Source organism: Malaya genurostris, chromosome 1 (assembly GCF_030247185.1).
Source record: "Malaya genurostris strain Urasoe2022 chromosome 1, Malgen_1.1, whole genome shotgun sequence".
NCBI classification, from domain to species: Eukaryota; Metazoa; Arthropoda; class Insecta; order Diptera; family Culicidae; genus Malaya; species Malaya genurostris.
Genome location: NC_080570.1, coordinates 149,610,957 through 149,627,606, shown reverse-complemented (window position 1 = coordinate 149,627,606; position 16,650 = coordinate 149,610,957). Strand labels below are relative to the sequence as shown.

General features: G+C 38.7%; 2 protein-coding genes across 2 annotated transcripts in view; one reads left to right on the top strand and one right to left on the bottom strand.

The window, feature by feature from the left end:
* LOC131426183 (disintegrin and metalloproteinase domain-containing protein 33) overlaps positions 1–10,220 on the bottom strand; it is a 1,149,595-nt gene extending 1,139,375 nt beyond the window's left edge. Inside the window, exon 1 of the mRNA XM_058588702.1 lies at positions 7,427–10,220. The gene's annotated coding sequence lies outside the window, so the exon portion shown is untranslated. The remainder of the gene's footprint in view (positions 1–7,426) is intronic.
* A 4,343-nt stretch (positions 10,221–14,563) lies between these two features.
* Positions 14,564–16,176, top strand: LOC131425456 (uncharacterized). The gene is made up of 2 exons (XM_058587403.1): positions 14,564–15,005; positions 15,060–16,176. The coding sequence occupies exons 1-2, from the start codon at positions 14,673–14,675 to the stop codon at positions 15,369–15,371; spliced, it is 645 nt and encodes a 214-aa protein (XP_058443386.1). The 5' UTR covers positions 14,564–14,672; the 3' UTR covers positions 15,372–16,176.
* Positions 16,177–16,650: the final 474 nt, after the last annotated feature.

The following is a 16,650-nucleotide window of genomic DNA, read 5'->3' as shown; positions in this document are numbered from 1 at the left end:
AAAAGGTACTCGTACGTTTCGTTGCAAATTGCTGGAGGGTTTCCTCCTTCTTTACTAGTGTTCATTTGGGCACCATAGCCTAGTTCGTCCGGGATGGGAAGTGCCTCGGCCAGAGTAGCCCATAAAGGGACAAAAGAAAAATGTTTTCAACGTCGCATCTGAAGGTTCTAAATCATAGCCAAAGGTTCGAATCACATGCGGCTCAGTGATGGTGAGCTATTTTGTCGGAAGCCGTTCCAACAGAATGACTTAGACGGAATGGGCTGTTTAAATCGGAGGTTTTTATTTTTTTTTTTCCTTAGAAACTATCGTACATTACAAACGTTTTTTTTTTCTACAACAACAAAATTTACTTGCACCAACAGATTAGAGCTCTATATCAGAAATAGCCAGCAGAAATCACATCTGTCTAGGTTTATTCGTTTTTTGTTTGTCGTGAATACGACTTACTTCACCATAGGGCGCCTTTTCAAAATTTACCCCCTGAGAGAGTGATAAGTTTTTGATCGTGAATATCTCTTGTTGTATCTAACGTATCAACATCATTTTGCTACATGCCATAGAAAATATGATAACAATTTTATGATAAAGTTTTCAGTTGTGTGACATAATCTCAAATAATTCTTTTCTGAAATGTTTTTAAATTTCTCGTATTTTGAAAGCTCATAGCTCAGTGATCTGTGAAAGGATTTATAAAATCTAACCACCAATAGAATCGAAATTTTTCAACTTGAACGTATATTGCAACTACATTGAAGTTTTTCAATAGTACCCTATTGAAAAACCTGTCTGATTTGATCCACTTCGGCACCAGCCAATCAGAACGCGTTCTGAGGTGTGCTGCTCCAGCGATATAAAAGCTGATTTTGCCACCTTTTCTATCATTTTGTGAGCAACGGACACAGAAGGAAGACACACACGAGAGTAACATCGGGCCGGCCGCACAGCGAAACCACACCAGAAGCCTGCCAGTTGAAGTCATCGGTGTACACGCAAAGAACCGTCTCGGGTCTAAATCATCCATCGGAATTCGAATTCAACTCATCACTCTCCAACACGAACGCCTTCATAAAAGGTATTATAAAGAACTATACTGGTTACAAGTTTGTATATATCGACTGTTTTGGAGTTTTATCGGAAAAATGCGGCTTTCTCAGTCAAATGGATAAAGGCAAACGATTTGTTTATAAAATTGCCCGACGTTTCGGCCGTTTTTGATGGCCTTTTTCAAGGGAAACTAAAAATATGCTTTTATTATACAACATTGAATGGACTTTTATGGTATATGGATTATTCTAATGTACTTTGTGAACTCACTTTGGTCTAATCGTTATTGTCAGTTCCGTTGATTTCCAACGGTGGTATGTCTGTTGTCTATTTACGGTAACATATATAAAACTAGCTGACCCGTCGAACTTCGTCTCGCCCACATATTATTTGTTCGAATTTATGTTTTCGGACAGCAGAATTGTCAAACGACTAAACGGTTAATGTTTCTCTTCATTATTTTTCTGATTTAGCTCAAAACGAAATATCACCAAAAATTAATGCTTATTTCATACTGCGAAGAAGTGAGAGTTCGGCGCACAGGTCCATTATTTCTGCTTCGATTGACTTAAAAACTTTACAAAACATTCTTGATATGTTTCATTATAACAAATTATAAAAGAAAAATCATGATTTTTGGAAAATGTTAGACCCTACGGGATTCCTAGAGTAATAAATTGTTTCATTCGATTTTATAGACATAAAACTTTAAACGCGTTTATCTCGAAAGCAGGTTTTGAAAATTCGTGTCCATGGTCATTCAAAAACTACTGCACCATTTTTTCCAAATTTTGTACACATTTTCTACATATGAAAAACCAGACCTCAACGTTTTCCTTTTCGATTTTTGTTATTTTTGGGAGGTTTTACAGCTGAAAAATGTTGGATTTTTTCGTTAAAAATCGTACTTTTCGCTTATTTCTCAATAGTTTTCCACGAAAAAATTACAAAATGTTGTTCGAATGATATTTTTTATCAAGCAAAACATTTATTGAATTTATTTTGATGCACGATAGTTCTGAATAAAAGTTCTCAAATATAATTATTTTTTGCATCATTCAAATCCTACCCCCCTTAAGCAGCATACAAAGCATTCTGAATAGTCCGTTTTTAAGGAATACTTGAATGTTCATCCGACGCAACAGAAAAAACTTTAAAGCAGTTCTTTGTACAAATTTTATACAGCGAGGAAGTTTTCTCAGAACTTGTTCTGTATGTTCAAGTTGCCATAGAGTGCTACGCGTACTTTAGAGCTCTAATAAAGTGGATACTTTTCAGGTACTTCGGAATTTTTGGTTGCTTAGGGAGACTACTCTAAAATTTTAATTTGATATTATACCAATTTGAACATTCTTCACAGAATTGTGCGCTTAGTCTAATCTAAATTATTAGAAAGAAAAACGCAAGGAAAATTTCTTAGTGTGACCTTAGCGCTTCTACAGCACAATCTTTTTATTGATTCATTCAAAAATTTTCTGATTTATTAAACTCGCGCCCGCGATGACCAATGAACTGGTAAATGACATCAGACCATTTTCTCCTGCCAACAGCGGTCTTCTAGAACAGTCATATGCATTCCGTCATTGAGTCATTTGGCAAGCAATAATTTAGATACCCAATTAAGCACGTGGTTCGAAATGAAGAACCACATGAATCAAGTTTTCACACGCACACAACTCGTTGCGCGCCAAAAGATTCTTTCAACGATCTAGTATTCCTTTCTTTCGACGGCCAAACACTTATGCAACTCGTTCGCGCCAAACATCAATTGTAGATCTAGCAATCATTGGCGACTTTTTCAGTGGAAAATTCCATTGTCCATACAAAATAACTTTATTGGTTTTTCCCACTTTTCCGGTAAGCTTTCCAAATTTTTTTGATGTACGAACCCGGTGGGGGTAAAAACTGATCAAACAAAAAAAAAAGCATCTCAATCCGTCCATCCGTTCTTACGTGATGCGATTACAACGAATGATCTCTGCATTTTTATATATATAGATAAACTAATGGCGTTTTCGTTTTTAATTTGCACTACACCGGTGCAGTGCTACACTGAGGCATGCATAAACGAACAAAACTGACGAAAACATAAACAGTAACCATTGACTACAATAAACGATTCCATTGCACAGAGCTACACCAAACTTTTGATGAGTGCTACACCAGTGGTATCGGTGCAGAAAAAGTGTAGCACTGGTGTAGTGCAATTGGCAAAAACGAACGGTTTCAGTGCAGCTTTCGCTACACCGGTGTAGTGCAATTTAAAAACGAAAACGACATAAGTTCGTTGAAGAACTTTTCATCGGATAGCACTATTGCCACAGAGTTTGGTGTATGCAGTGAATCTGACAATTATTAGTTTATTGGTTTGTGGGTACAATTACGTGGTGGGCATGATTGATGTCTCCAATTCGGCTGTTTTTGTGCTTTTCTTTCTTCCACACTTCGATGCCTTGATGGTGTGAAGAATGCCGGCGTCGAAGTGTGGAAGAAAGAAAAGCACAAAAACAGCCGAATTGGAGACATCAATCATGCCCACCACGTAATTGTACCCACAAACCAATAAACTAATAATTGTCAGATTCACTGCATACACCAAACTCTGTGCCAATAGTGCTATCCGATGAAAAGTTCTTCAACGAACTTAGTTTATTTTATATATGTTACCGTAAATAGACAACAGACATCCCACCGTTGGAAATCAACGAAACTGACAATAACGATTAGACCAAAGTGAGTTCACAAAGTACATTAGAATAATCCATATACCATAAAAGTCCATTCAATGTTGTATAATAAAAGCATATTTTTAGTTTCCCTTGAAAAAGGCCATCAAAAACGGCCGAAACGTCGGGCAATTTTGTAAACAAATCGTTTGCCTATATCCATTTGACTGAGAAAGCCGCATTTTTCCGACTATACTGGTTATTTCATTATATTTGTGTTTCAGAATGTTTAATGTAACTAATCTGAACCTTAGTTTAGGTGCATCGTTTCAAATTCTAGTAGTGAAAAAAATGAATGCTTGCATAATTCATACAATTGATCAAGTAAGTAGTTGTTTTCGTATCACGACAACCAGTTATGTCTCTGACATTACCCACTCGTCTTTTTTTTACATTTCCAATGTTACATTCTTAGGCTTAGTTTAACTCGAACGAACAACAGCGGATTTGATTAGCCGTCCCGTGTCTACGAATCAGCTTTCTGCCAAAATGAATCGGATCAGTTTTTTTTTCCCTATATTTGAAACGAAGTTTTAGTATGATAAGTAACAGTTCGTATCGTTTAATAGAAAAACACATTTTTTTGCCAAAATTCGTTTTTATTATTCAACATAATTGCCATCAGAGGCGATACAGCGATTATAGCGATCTTCCAACTTTTCGATACCATTTTTGTAGTACGATTTGTCCTTTGCCTAAAAATAGGCCTCAATTTCAGCGATTACCTCTTCATTGCTTCTAAATTTTTTACCAGCGAGCATTCTCTTGAGGTCTGAGAACAGGAAAAAGTCACTGGGGGCCAAATCTGGAGAATACGGTGGATGAGGGAGCAATTCGAATCCCAATTCGTTCAATTTCAGCATGGTTTTCATCGACTTGTGACACGGTGCATTGTCTTGATGAAACAAAACTTTTTTCTTCTTCAAATGAGGCCGTTTATTTTGAAATTTCGTCCTTCAAACGCTCTAATAACGCTATATAAAAGTCACTGTTGATGGTTTTTCCCTTTTCAAGGTAGTCGATGAAAATTATACCATGCGAATCCCAAAATACAGACGCCATAACCTTACCGGCCGATTGTTGAGTTTTTCCACGCTTTGGGTTCGGTTCATCGCGTGCAGTCCACTCAGCTGACTGTCGATTGGACTCCGGAGTGAAGTGATGGAGCCATGTTTCGTCCATTGTTATATATCGACGAAAAAAATCGGTTTTATTTCGATATAACAGCTCCAAACACTGCTCAAAATCATCAATTCGTTGTTGTTTTTGATCGATTGTGAGCTCACGCGGCACCCATTTTGCACAAAGCTCTCTCATATCCTAATATTCGTGAATAATATGTCCATCGCGTCCCTTTGATATCTTTAGGATGTCAGCTATCTCGATCAACTTCACTTTACGGTCATTGAAAATCATTTTGTGGATTTTTTTCACGTTTTCATCGGTAACAGCCTCTTTTGGACGTCCACTGCGTTCATCGTCTTCGGTGCTCATATGACCAGTACGAAATTTTGCAAACCACTTACGAATTGTTGCTTCGCCCGGTGCAGAGTCTGGATAACACTCATCAAGCCATTTTTTGGTATCGGCGGCACTTTTTTTCATCAAAAAGTAGTGTTTCATCAACACACGAAATTCCCTTTTTTCCATTTTTTTTTTTCACAATAACAAAAGTAGCTTCACTCAAAATGCAATATCTCACAAACTAATAATCAGACAGCTGTCAAATTTATACACGTATCTTTTGAAGGTTGGTACTAACTGAAAATGGTATGGATTTAATTCTAGTGGCACCCTCTCATAGAAACGATACGAACTTTTCAGCCGATCTGTTATGAAACAGACATGAACATGAATTTAGCGGGACACCTCTCACCGATGATAACGCAAATAGGTGAATAATTTGCTGCTAATTAGTTACGGTGATTTTGCATTTGTTACTTATTTGTCTAAAAAAAAGGTTGAGTGCTTCACTAAGTTCATATGAAGTTAACGAAGCACCCCTGCTAAATTTGTTTTAAAACAAATCGAAAGCCAGTAGATAATTTGTTGCTAATTAGTTACGGCAATTTTGATTTTGTTGAATTTTTAGCACCTTTCCCAAATAAGCTTGAAAACAAATCGAAACCTAGTGAAAAGTTTGTTGCTAATTAGTTACGGTAGAAAAAATTAGGATTTAAGTTCGAAATTACCGTAGCTAATTAGCAACTTATTAGCAACAAACTATCCACTGGGTTTCGATTTTTGTTTTTTATTTGGTTCTTTTGCACTTATGCCAAATGCGGCCGTTTTACAATACAAAAAATATTGATTTTGTTTGCTGGATCTTGTGATTTTTTTTCCTTGGAGGAGAGGCGCTTTCGCTGTTATCTAGCGAATGAAGGGGGAGCCGTGGTTCGCTATTCACGCTCCCGTCCATCGGTTCGGCATCACTGCTGTTGGCGGAACAATCGTTACTTATTTCACGGGCATTGGCAATATTGACATGTGGCCATCTGATTGTCATAGGTAATAAGTGATTTGCGCTGGATTCTTGTATCCTGAACGAAAGTTACATAAGCAGGTATAGGCCTCTTCAAGCGCATGCGTAACAAACGTACGCCCTTTAGAATACCGGGGGAAAAGTTCTTCCACTTTTCTTTTTCGATAGAGAGAATCTCTCCATATTGGGACATACTTTTGCGAATAAATGAATCGGTGACGCTTGAGAGAAGATCATGCCACGCACTTCTATAGCACTATCTTCCATATATACTGGAATGTTGTACTTAATGTTTTCGTGCTCCACATAGTGCACATTATTATTGTCTTTTGCGAATTGAATTGCATCCAACTTTTTATAAAACTGGATGTAAACAACATTATTCGTCTTATTGCATTGAAGTAAATGCACACGTTTAATGTCAAGATGCATTTGCTCCTTAAGCAAACCTTCAAGTTCTCGTATCGAACGTCGAATTTTGCACTGCCTGAAGTCAACAACAATTGTATTGTTTCGTGTCGGCGGTAGCTTTTGTTCGTTTGGTTCACTCATTTCGAGGTCGTTCTATCGTTCACTACACAATACTGTACTTGGTTTCTTCTGTACCTAACGTAAGCGGTTTTGTTTTATCGACTGACTTCGATGAGATATGAAAGCGAACTGATTATAAAATCTTGGTGGTCTTGGACAAAAATGACTCTGATCCTTTGGAAGTTTTTTAGACCACCTCAACTCCCCGTTTTTCTTTTGTGTGGTAAATTTTGGATACGAACAGTTCTTTGGAGCGCGAACCAACATATTCTCCCATCCTTAAATATAATTCGAACTTTTTAGATAAGAAGACATTCAATTCAAGCAATGTCCTCGTTCAAACCTCATTAAAACCGTGATTTTCCATAGCCAACCAACTAGGAGATCAGTTTACAATTCATAAAAATACAATCATAGGCGACTTAATAATTATGGATCATTTTGTCGGAAGCCGTTCCAACGGTTTTGGTTGGAAGTCGATTGGAGATTTCCAATTTTTTCCTGAATCCATCGAACATAGGAAACATTTTTTTCCTGTTAATTTCTCTATCAAAAGAGGAAATCATATCTGTCTAGGTTTATTCGTTTTGTTCGGTTTCATAGCTGCATCATCGATGCTAGGATTTATGTACCCGCTTACCTCGTTTGTGAAGATCCGCTTCCTGTCCTCCGGTGACGCACCGCACCAGCACCGTCGACAGCAGCAGCAACACCACAACGAGCACCATTTCGGCACCCGGGAAAATTACACCGACCACCAACCGATGAAGTCCACGTTGCTGTTGCTGCACTGATCTACCACCGCCAAGAGCGGAACCACCATCCTCCTTAGTGCCACTTCCGGACGTGGACGCATGAAAGCAACGGCATTCCATATTGGCGCGTGGTACACAACCGGACTTGGAACACTTAATTTTACACTAGAATAGAACGCGTGGTGATGCACTATATCTCACTTGTTTTTTTTTTGTTACTCTTCACTTCCGGCTAGGTGCCATCTAATATATGTGTGTGTAAGGCTATCAGTCCTATGTCGGTTAGTTATTTAGTTAATTTTTTTTACGCGTTGGACTTGTTGGGTCGATCAAGGGCTGGGAGGTTTATGTGTGAGGGAGGTACTTTTTAATGAACACTTACAACGCTAGTTGATTCCTGTATTGGGTAGCACTTCGACGACGACGACGACGAGGTGAATTTTGTTTCTTTTTAATATACAAAAAAACAACAAACGGTCTTACGTCGACTGTATTCTTATAAACTATGGCTTTTTTTTTTGAGCAGATTTTTACTTTTTGTGTTTTGACGGTGTATTTATCTTATCTAGGTGTTGTTGATGGGGAGTTTGGTTGTGTTACTTATTTTTGAATGCTTCGAAGATACTAACATCAATTGCTCTAAACATGCAGTTTAATTCCAGGGTTTCCTATTTTTTATTTGGTTTTCTTACAACTAGAGACACAGATTCCGGGGAATGACAGACAACTTTGGCGGTTTTACACACTAAACACACTGTGGTAACACTTTTCTCCGATCGACCTACAAGCTCCGATTTACTGTTACTCTTTGACCGCGGGGTGGGCTGGGACCAGCACCGCGGGCTCGAATGGCACTTGGAACAGACACGAACAATTTACGATAATAAGAACAACAACTCAGCACAGCTTCCAATCCATCGAATTTCCTTCGACAAGAACCGGCTGGCTGGTACACAAATTTTTTTTTTATACTCTACAAATATATCAACTATAAATGCCGCCCTGTTGATAGCCTAAATCGATGCTAAAGTACGGTAGAAAAATTTCGCTAGATTATCCTTGACGGGATCCGTGTGTGTCAAGCGCGATGCTCTCCGGGTTTTACGGCCTCGGGAGCGTTGACACGAAGGCAGACGGAATGGTGTTTTTCTACTGAAATATGGGCTGCGCTCTTTTTTCGCACACACACTCTCTCTCTATCTCTCTCTTGCTCTTTCTTTCTAATCGACACACTGATTGCAACTTCACTGATGCTGGAACGCCAGCAAATTTGTGACTGTTCGCATATTTTCCACGCACTTCACGGTCGGGGTCGCGATTAGATTAGACGAACCTTTGAGAATCCTTTTTAGGACACACTAGAAATGCAGCACACCCGAGATCCGAGCAGCATCCTACGAACTCATTGCACTCGCCACTTTACAGCAGTGTACAGAGGATTTGCACTTTTCCTTCAATCGATTTCTTCACCCGTTCCGAGAGCCCTATCTTTTTTTGCGAATTTTTAGGCAACACACAGAGCCATTTCACATTTTCACGAGCACACGCACCGCACACTCACTCACACAGCGCCGTGTTGTTGTTGTTATTGTTGGAGCTATTATTTCTGTTGTCCTCCCTCTCGAAGATCAATCATCAGGAGCGCAATGATTTATTTACGAACGCGCGTGCTCTCTTCCTCGCGTTGCATCCTGCTCTCGGGTTGATTGGCGTCTCTCGTGGTGTGAGTGTTTCTCGATGAGCCTCCTTCTACTTGACCTACTGATAAGAGCCTTTGCTCGAAAAAAAAAAATTGGTTACGACAGGCAGCCGAACGGTTTTTATCGAATAATCTCGTTCGCACTTCTTCTTCGGCACACTCCGGTCGTCGAAACTAGTGGCGTCGAAATATCCTAAGCTCTAAATTACACCATTTAAATCCTTCAACGCGTTCACGATCCTTCACCAACAGCAGTAGCAACACAGTGTGAACGACGCCCTTACTGACGATCTCCTGTCGATACCTCCTGTGTCCTGTCTGTGTACTCTCTGTATCTCAGTGTCCGCACAGAAACACTGACGTCTGACGAGAGAATCCTCCCCCCCTCTGGAACCGGCCTTGTTTACACACCGTACCGATGACGGTCTCCGCTCCCGAAACGGCTGCTGGATTATGTAACACGAGCGGATGATGCACTCCGATCACCACGACCACCAAGACTAACTAACTCGCCTAAAGGTAGGCACCTCTAGAGACCGCCCGTATCCGGTAGGGTTTTTGGTTGCAACAATCGAATCAGCCCCCAAAGTGACTGACAACCACAAAACCCAACATGGGCTAACACCGTTTACACTTCCTTCCGCAATCGAGAACAGCCACGCCACAGATTTCACGGTGGAACATTCACCAAAACACAACCGCAACACACGCGCGCGCCCGGTCGGTGGGTGTCGCACCATTAAAATTTATGAGCCGGTGAATTTTTTATCCTATGCTCCCGCCATGCACTTGGTCTCAAGGAAAAAACGGTTCCATCTAACACACATTGTTCCAAAAGCAAAGCCAAAAGCAGCCAAAACACGCGCGCACTCGCTTACTCTGCTGCTCTCCCGCACTTTCTGGCTCCGAATTCCAGCGCCATTTCGCCATCCCCAGAGCCGAACTTGTAGTTTCTCGCCACATGTCGTCGTCTGATTGAAACCACCGTCGTCGGAAAACTGGAAAATTATTCAGCCGCCCGAGCACATGCTGCTCTCAAAAAAACCACCACCATCACCATCACCAACGCATCTTTCCGGTTAGCTGACGTGAGTGTTGGTGTGTGTGGATAAAGAAAATCATTCTCTCATCACCCTCACTGCTGCCTCACTGCTGCTTCCGACGAGGGACCGGGAGAAAGTGCATAAGCAAAAGTTATGACGTCACTCAGGAAATGTGACCTACTGAACACGCTCCCGCTCCGTTGCAATGATGCCGCCGGTGGAGGCCAAGCATGGAGGAAACATGTGATGACGATGCTCCGAACTCTGCTCTCACGGAGAAAAAGGGAAATTCTCTTTCTCTGATTTTCTTTCCCCGTGTAACGTCAGGTCGGGAAGCTTTCGGCTTACAACCGGAGTAACGACAGGGGTTTTTGTCTGGGATGAAAGTAACGCTGTGTGGGCCTTGTTGGAAAAGCTTGGAAAACCGGTGGTGGTTAAATGAAATTGAAGCTTGCTTCAGATAGAATTGGAACAAAGACAATCGCCTGTATTTCAGTTATTAACTATTAAATTCAAGATCTTTTTTTTATACAAATGTAGCGTTTTCTTCATACTTTTAGGAAAAAATACGGATAAAATTATTCGTCACGGTTTCGAAGATATTCTCGAATATTTCATTCCTGTAACACGGCTCATTAGGCGGCGCACACCTTCTTCGTCTATCGTTTTAGCTACCTTATTCCACCAGGTCGTCATCTGATTGATGTCTTTGACAACCTTTCCCTTTGCCTTGAGTCTCCTCTTCATGATTGCCCAGAATTTCTCAATAGGGCGGAACTGGGGGCAGTTGGGTGGGTTAAGGTTTTTCGGAACAAACTTGACCCCTTTCTCTGCATACCATTCTTGAACGACTTTGCTGTAATGACAGCTTGCCAAATCTTGCCAAAACATTACAGGATGGTCGTGGGATCGAATGAACGACAAAATTCGTTTTTGGGGACACTCTTTTTGGTATAGCTCCGATGTCATTGTCTTATTTGTTTTTTTTTTTTTTTTTTTGTAAAATATCGTTTATTTCGCTTAGGATAACTATTTACAACTCATCTTTGATCAAACTCATAATTTTCATTCTTCTAGATTCAAAACGAACTCTAGCTCTGTTAGGTCGATATCATTCATTTGGTTTAGAATGAAGTTGACGTATTTTGTAACTAATTTGAATATTTCGTATTTCATTGTGGTTTGCTTGTTATTTAGTGTAGGCCGCAGCAGATCAGTGAAAGTTAACCTTCGCCAGCCGCCCAGGATTGTAGTTATTCTTCGCTGCAGATATGACCAAGCTGCAGTCACCCGCGAACACTCACAGAATTTGTGTGTAAGCGTTTCGATGCTTCCTGTACAGTGCAAACAGTTTGGGTTATCCGCTCTTCCGATCACATGCAAGAGTTTGCGATGTGCTGTTTTCTCATTAACCAAGAGATACAGATCGCTGCGTTGGTTCGACGATAGTTGTCTCGTAGAAATGTTTTTCCAAATACGTTCTACCCTTGGAAGTTCCGTTTGTTCCAAGTAAAAACAATGAATTTCACCGCTGGTGGAGTTTTGAACGATTTGACGGGGAAGCACAGGAATTTTCTGATGCAATATTTTGAGACAAGGAAAGTCGGCGGAAATCGGGATGTTTTGGTTTAGAAGGAAGCGATAAAAAGGAAGGAAATCCATTTCCTTCAGATGGCGATTTATAAGAAGCGCGTTGCTCTTGAAGGACGGCAGCTGTAGCTTTAGTCCACCTTGCGTTTTGTCTCGGACTAACTGGTGCATTGGAATACGTCCTGGTGTTCCACGAAATAGAAACGACCCCATTGCTGATGTTATTCGTGCGGAGTGCATGTTTTGTGGTGGGATAATTGACGATAGATACCATACCCTCGTCGTGATGAAGGTATTCAATAGTATCACTTTCTGTTGAAGATTTAGAGTGCGTGTGTTGTGCATCCACATCATTTGTATCACTTTGATAACTAAAGGATCCCAGTTTCGCTTCACCATCTCCCGCACCGAGTTAGCGAAAATAACACCGAGTACCTTTACCGTCTCGGCAGTTTGCAGTCCCGGAACCGACATCGCGTTTCCATTAATGAAACCGACATCCATACCAACTGTTTTTTGACGATTCAATTTTGCTCCAGATACCGTTTCGAAGCAGTTGAACAGTTGAAAACATCGTTCGATCGTTTCTGTTGTTGTGACCAACACGGTGATATCGTCTGCATATCCCACACATACATCTTCTCCACAGACGCGTTCCAGTCGTTCTACGAGGGGGTTGAGGTAGATAACGAAGAGAAGCATCGACATCGGGTCTCCTTGTCGCACAGATCGTTCGATTTGGAATGGTTGTGATAGACGTCCATTCACGAGAAGTCGGGACGTAGCCCAAGTAGCACGTTATGTTGTTTTACTGTATTGTTAAACTGATCGTGCGACTTATCCAGTGAGTTTATGTCACTCTTCTAGAAACTATTGTGTTATGGAAAAAGCGCAATTTTTTTTGTTGTGCAACATATCTATAAATTCTTCAATTGTTATAAGTAACAGCTGTGTAACTTGTCCAATCTTTTATTTTATTTTTCTATGTTCTACATAGAGTGATATTCACTTGAAACAAAATTAAATATGCAACTCATTGAGTTGTATATGTTTAACAAACGTTAATTTAAAGTAAAAAAATAACTTCAGTATCTTCTTAAATACTAACCAAACTAAAGTAACACTAAAAGTTATATGAGCGTATAAAGAATCGATAGTAAAACTAACTGGAAATTATTTTCTTACAGTGTGCTGGAATCGTTAATTTAAACTTGTGGTAAACCATAAGAAAACTAATGAAAAATAAAACCTATTACATGTTGCTATAGTAATTATATTCACTTCTTGATCATGAGTGTGTAACTCTACAGAAAATATTGTTGTCGAACGTGTTTTGTAAGTGCATTTACGAACAGAAGAATACCCTTTGATAAACTTCCCCTTGTTCACATGTTGTTAACGAGATGTCTTTCGCATCTGAAATTATAATTGTGAAACTTTTAAATTATATTTCTCTTTCATACATGTAGTAAACACAGTAAATACTTCATTCAAAAATCAATTGTAAAACTTCTCCAAACATATGTATGGTAATGTATCACATGTAGTGCTTTGGATTTCAGAAATAACCGTGGTAAAACTTATACTTATACTATACATTAAACATTATTCAAACAATAGCTTCTACTTTAAAAAACCAATTGAACAACTTCAACAAAAAATCTTGATTCAACCATGAAACAAATACAATCATAAAACCCGAAAAAAAACTATAGTAGAACTTGTAGCAATTACTACATCGATGTATTTTGTTCACAACAACAAAACGAACCTAATTGCTAATAAATAGGTTTCTCATTTGTATTCAGTAAACTGTCTGCGTGATAAAAATGAATCATTGAAACATTCTACATATAAAAATAAATGGTAATTGGAAAATTTGTGCGACTAATCATTTTGTATATATGGGAATGGAAAGTTTGCTGCGAATAGCGTTTTTACTGTAAAACATGTATTTTTGCGCGTGAATGTAACAAAAGAATGTAGTGTAAAGTGTACATAATTTAATTTCTATTTAATTTTCTCAAGCTTTCTGACTCAGTTTCTTCCAAATTCATATTGAAACAAATTTTAAAAATCTGAAAAAAATTGTCCTAAAAATTTTCCAACATGGCTTTGGGAGCAACAGTGCGTTCAATAAAAAAGGCTGCGATTCTATGTAATCATTTTTGATTTCTAAATGTTTATCCCTAGAACATTCTCGCATTCGTTCAACGTTTACATCTAATTTTATTCAGTAAATATACCGGGAAAATGAATATTACTTCAAAAAAATATCTACCATTTTATTGAGAAAAATATAAAAAGAATACAAAATATGCACTCATTATAGCTCCCCATTATTGTGATACGCACTGTATGGATGAACGTTACTCTATTGGTGTATTGGAGTGTGTTGAGTTGCATAAATAAGTTGCTCTAGCGGTTACATATGTCAACGAAATCAGCTAAGATGAACTTTCCTCTACTGTTGATATTTATCAACTGTGATGCCATGTCTCCTCATAATTTTAGCAAGATTCAAAACGTACAAAAGTTTTCTGTTTTGTTCGTTGTTCGATGCTTATTACATTTGGTTTGTATCAGAATTTTTTTCTGCATTATATGTGCACAATTCATATAAGTCCATGGAAGATTTACCTTAAATTGCTTATTTTTAATTTTTTGCGACATTTCGTGAAAATCTCTAAAACTGCACACACTGTCTAGTGCTTGCTTTAGCTTCATTTACAACTAAACGCAAATTATTCGTTTTTTTTCCTTTTTTGTATGTGTCGCGTCTCTGTACACAAATGAAAAATGTTTTCCGTAGTTCAAACGCGTAAGGGAAGAAAATTTAAACCGCAATTAACTGTTGTGCCAACTACGTGGGTAGGCAATAACTGTGTTTTCTGGCCACCAAATTCGCTTGTCTCTTTATCGAGAGATGCTTCATCCAGGCCAGGCCAGACATGGAATGCTGGCAAAGCAAAAATTTTGGCAAGTGAAGAAACGTATGAGGCGGCCGAATCGATGATGACTGAATTAGAAAAACTCACTGATTCGGAGGAAGCGGAAGTAATGGAAACCCGCTATGCTTTACCCAAAAAGAAAGATAAATTTTCAACAAAATGTTATCAACTAATTGATGAGGTATATTCATATATAATTACAAATTTATTTAATGCAAGTGACATTGTTTTCTAGATATCTGAGTGTGATATTAAAAACTGTACTGTGTCGTCGGAAATTCCAAAGTTAGACCCCACATATACTCTAGTCGCCAACACATTAGATTCAATGCAATCGATATCATCTGCTCCAATGGTTACTTCTTCGAGCACTGTTGTTGCCAATCTCACTGGAACGATCCCGGTAACGGAAGCTAATATTGAAGGTGGAGTACTGAGTAATGGCCATCAAATGCCTTGCAAAACTGACGATGAAATGTGCACGTATATACAGCTGGATGATGGAAGATCCCATGAACGAATTGGCAAAAATTCATACCCGGCTTAATGCTATACACGAAGAACTGAGTGCCGTTAAAGGCCTCATCGGAAAAATGTTTGAATTTACGGCTAATATCGAAAAATTTCTAAACAAAATCAATCCATCCGCAGCAATAGAAAACATTCAGCCGGAAGATTCAGAACAATGTCGGAAATGGCTTATAATTGCATCGGTACAAGATTTGTTATTACTCGAAAACATACTTCAAGATGTCAATATTGAAACTTGTTTGCTTCGACATTGTAAAAGTGTATTTGAGCTAACTGGAAAACGAGAAGGGGTTGCTTTCTTTAAAACTTTTGTACGTAAAGTGATTTCTCCAGAAGTTCTGCAACCTTACTCGTGGCAAGGAAAGTCACGGAAGAAGAAGAAAACTGACATAACTATTGAATACCAAAACGAGAGCTTCCGTGATCAATTTCCGAATTTCATACGATTTGTGTACAATGTTGTTCACTTAGCTGACTTTCAGTTTACTCAGGAAAGAAATGAAAAATCGTTTGCTTCTTTTTTGCGCATGAAGAATGTCGAGTTACAAAGATTTGGATTTAATAACAAAGAGCGCAGAACTTCATATGTTAGAAAGCGTAAAAGCGCTGCACAAAAAATTTCAGAACAAATTCCATATATAAGAAATACAACACACGAGATATCGCACGAAGACGAACAATATGATAGCTCCGAAAATGAATCTGACTCATGTTAAGTACGCGATTTGAATTTTGAGTAGTTATTTTGTATCTTAGTGGAAAGTTTGAACTCTCATGTATTATTACATCATCTCACGTTCAATGAATAATGAACTTGTTATGTCGACAGTGAATAATAAATAGTTTTTATTACATGAAACCATCATCTTGATAGCTTTTTTTTGTGTCACTCCCTTTCGGTATACGAGGCGCTTTTGAAATAATATAAAGGTTGTACAATTTTTGGGCAAATGCTGCAAATACCTTTGTACCTAAGAGAACTTCTTGATCGGATTTCAAATATAAAGGTTTCTTATTGAGCACTGGATCTAGCAAACTATTCACAGTCGATTCACACGATTCTGACAAGCAAAAACTGTAGTGAAGGATTGAAGTGGTATGTGGCTTCTCGTCTCTTTAGAGCTAAAAATATTTAAATAAATGGCGATGAAACAGTGTATATTCTACATTTGTTTATTCAGCGATTTTTGTTAACAAAAGAATGACATAAAATACAACGAGTGCAACTTCACTGGTTACACAGTCAATAAACTTTTATCTTATTGTATGAATTAATGGGAGAAATACACATTTAG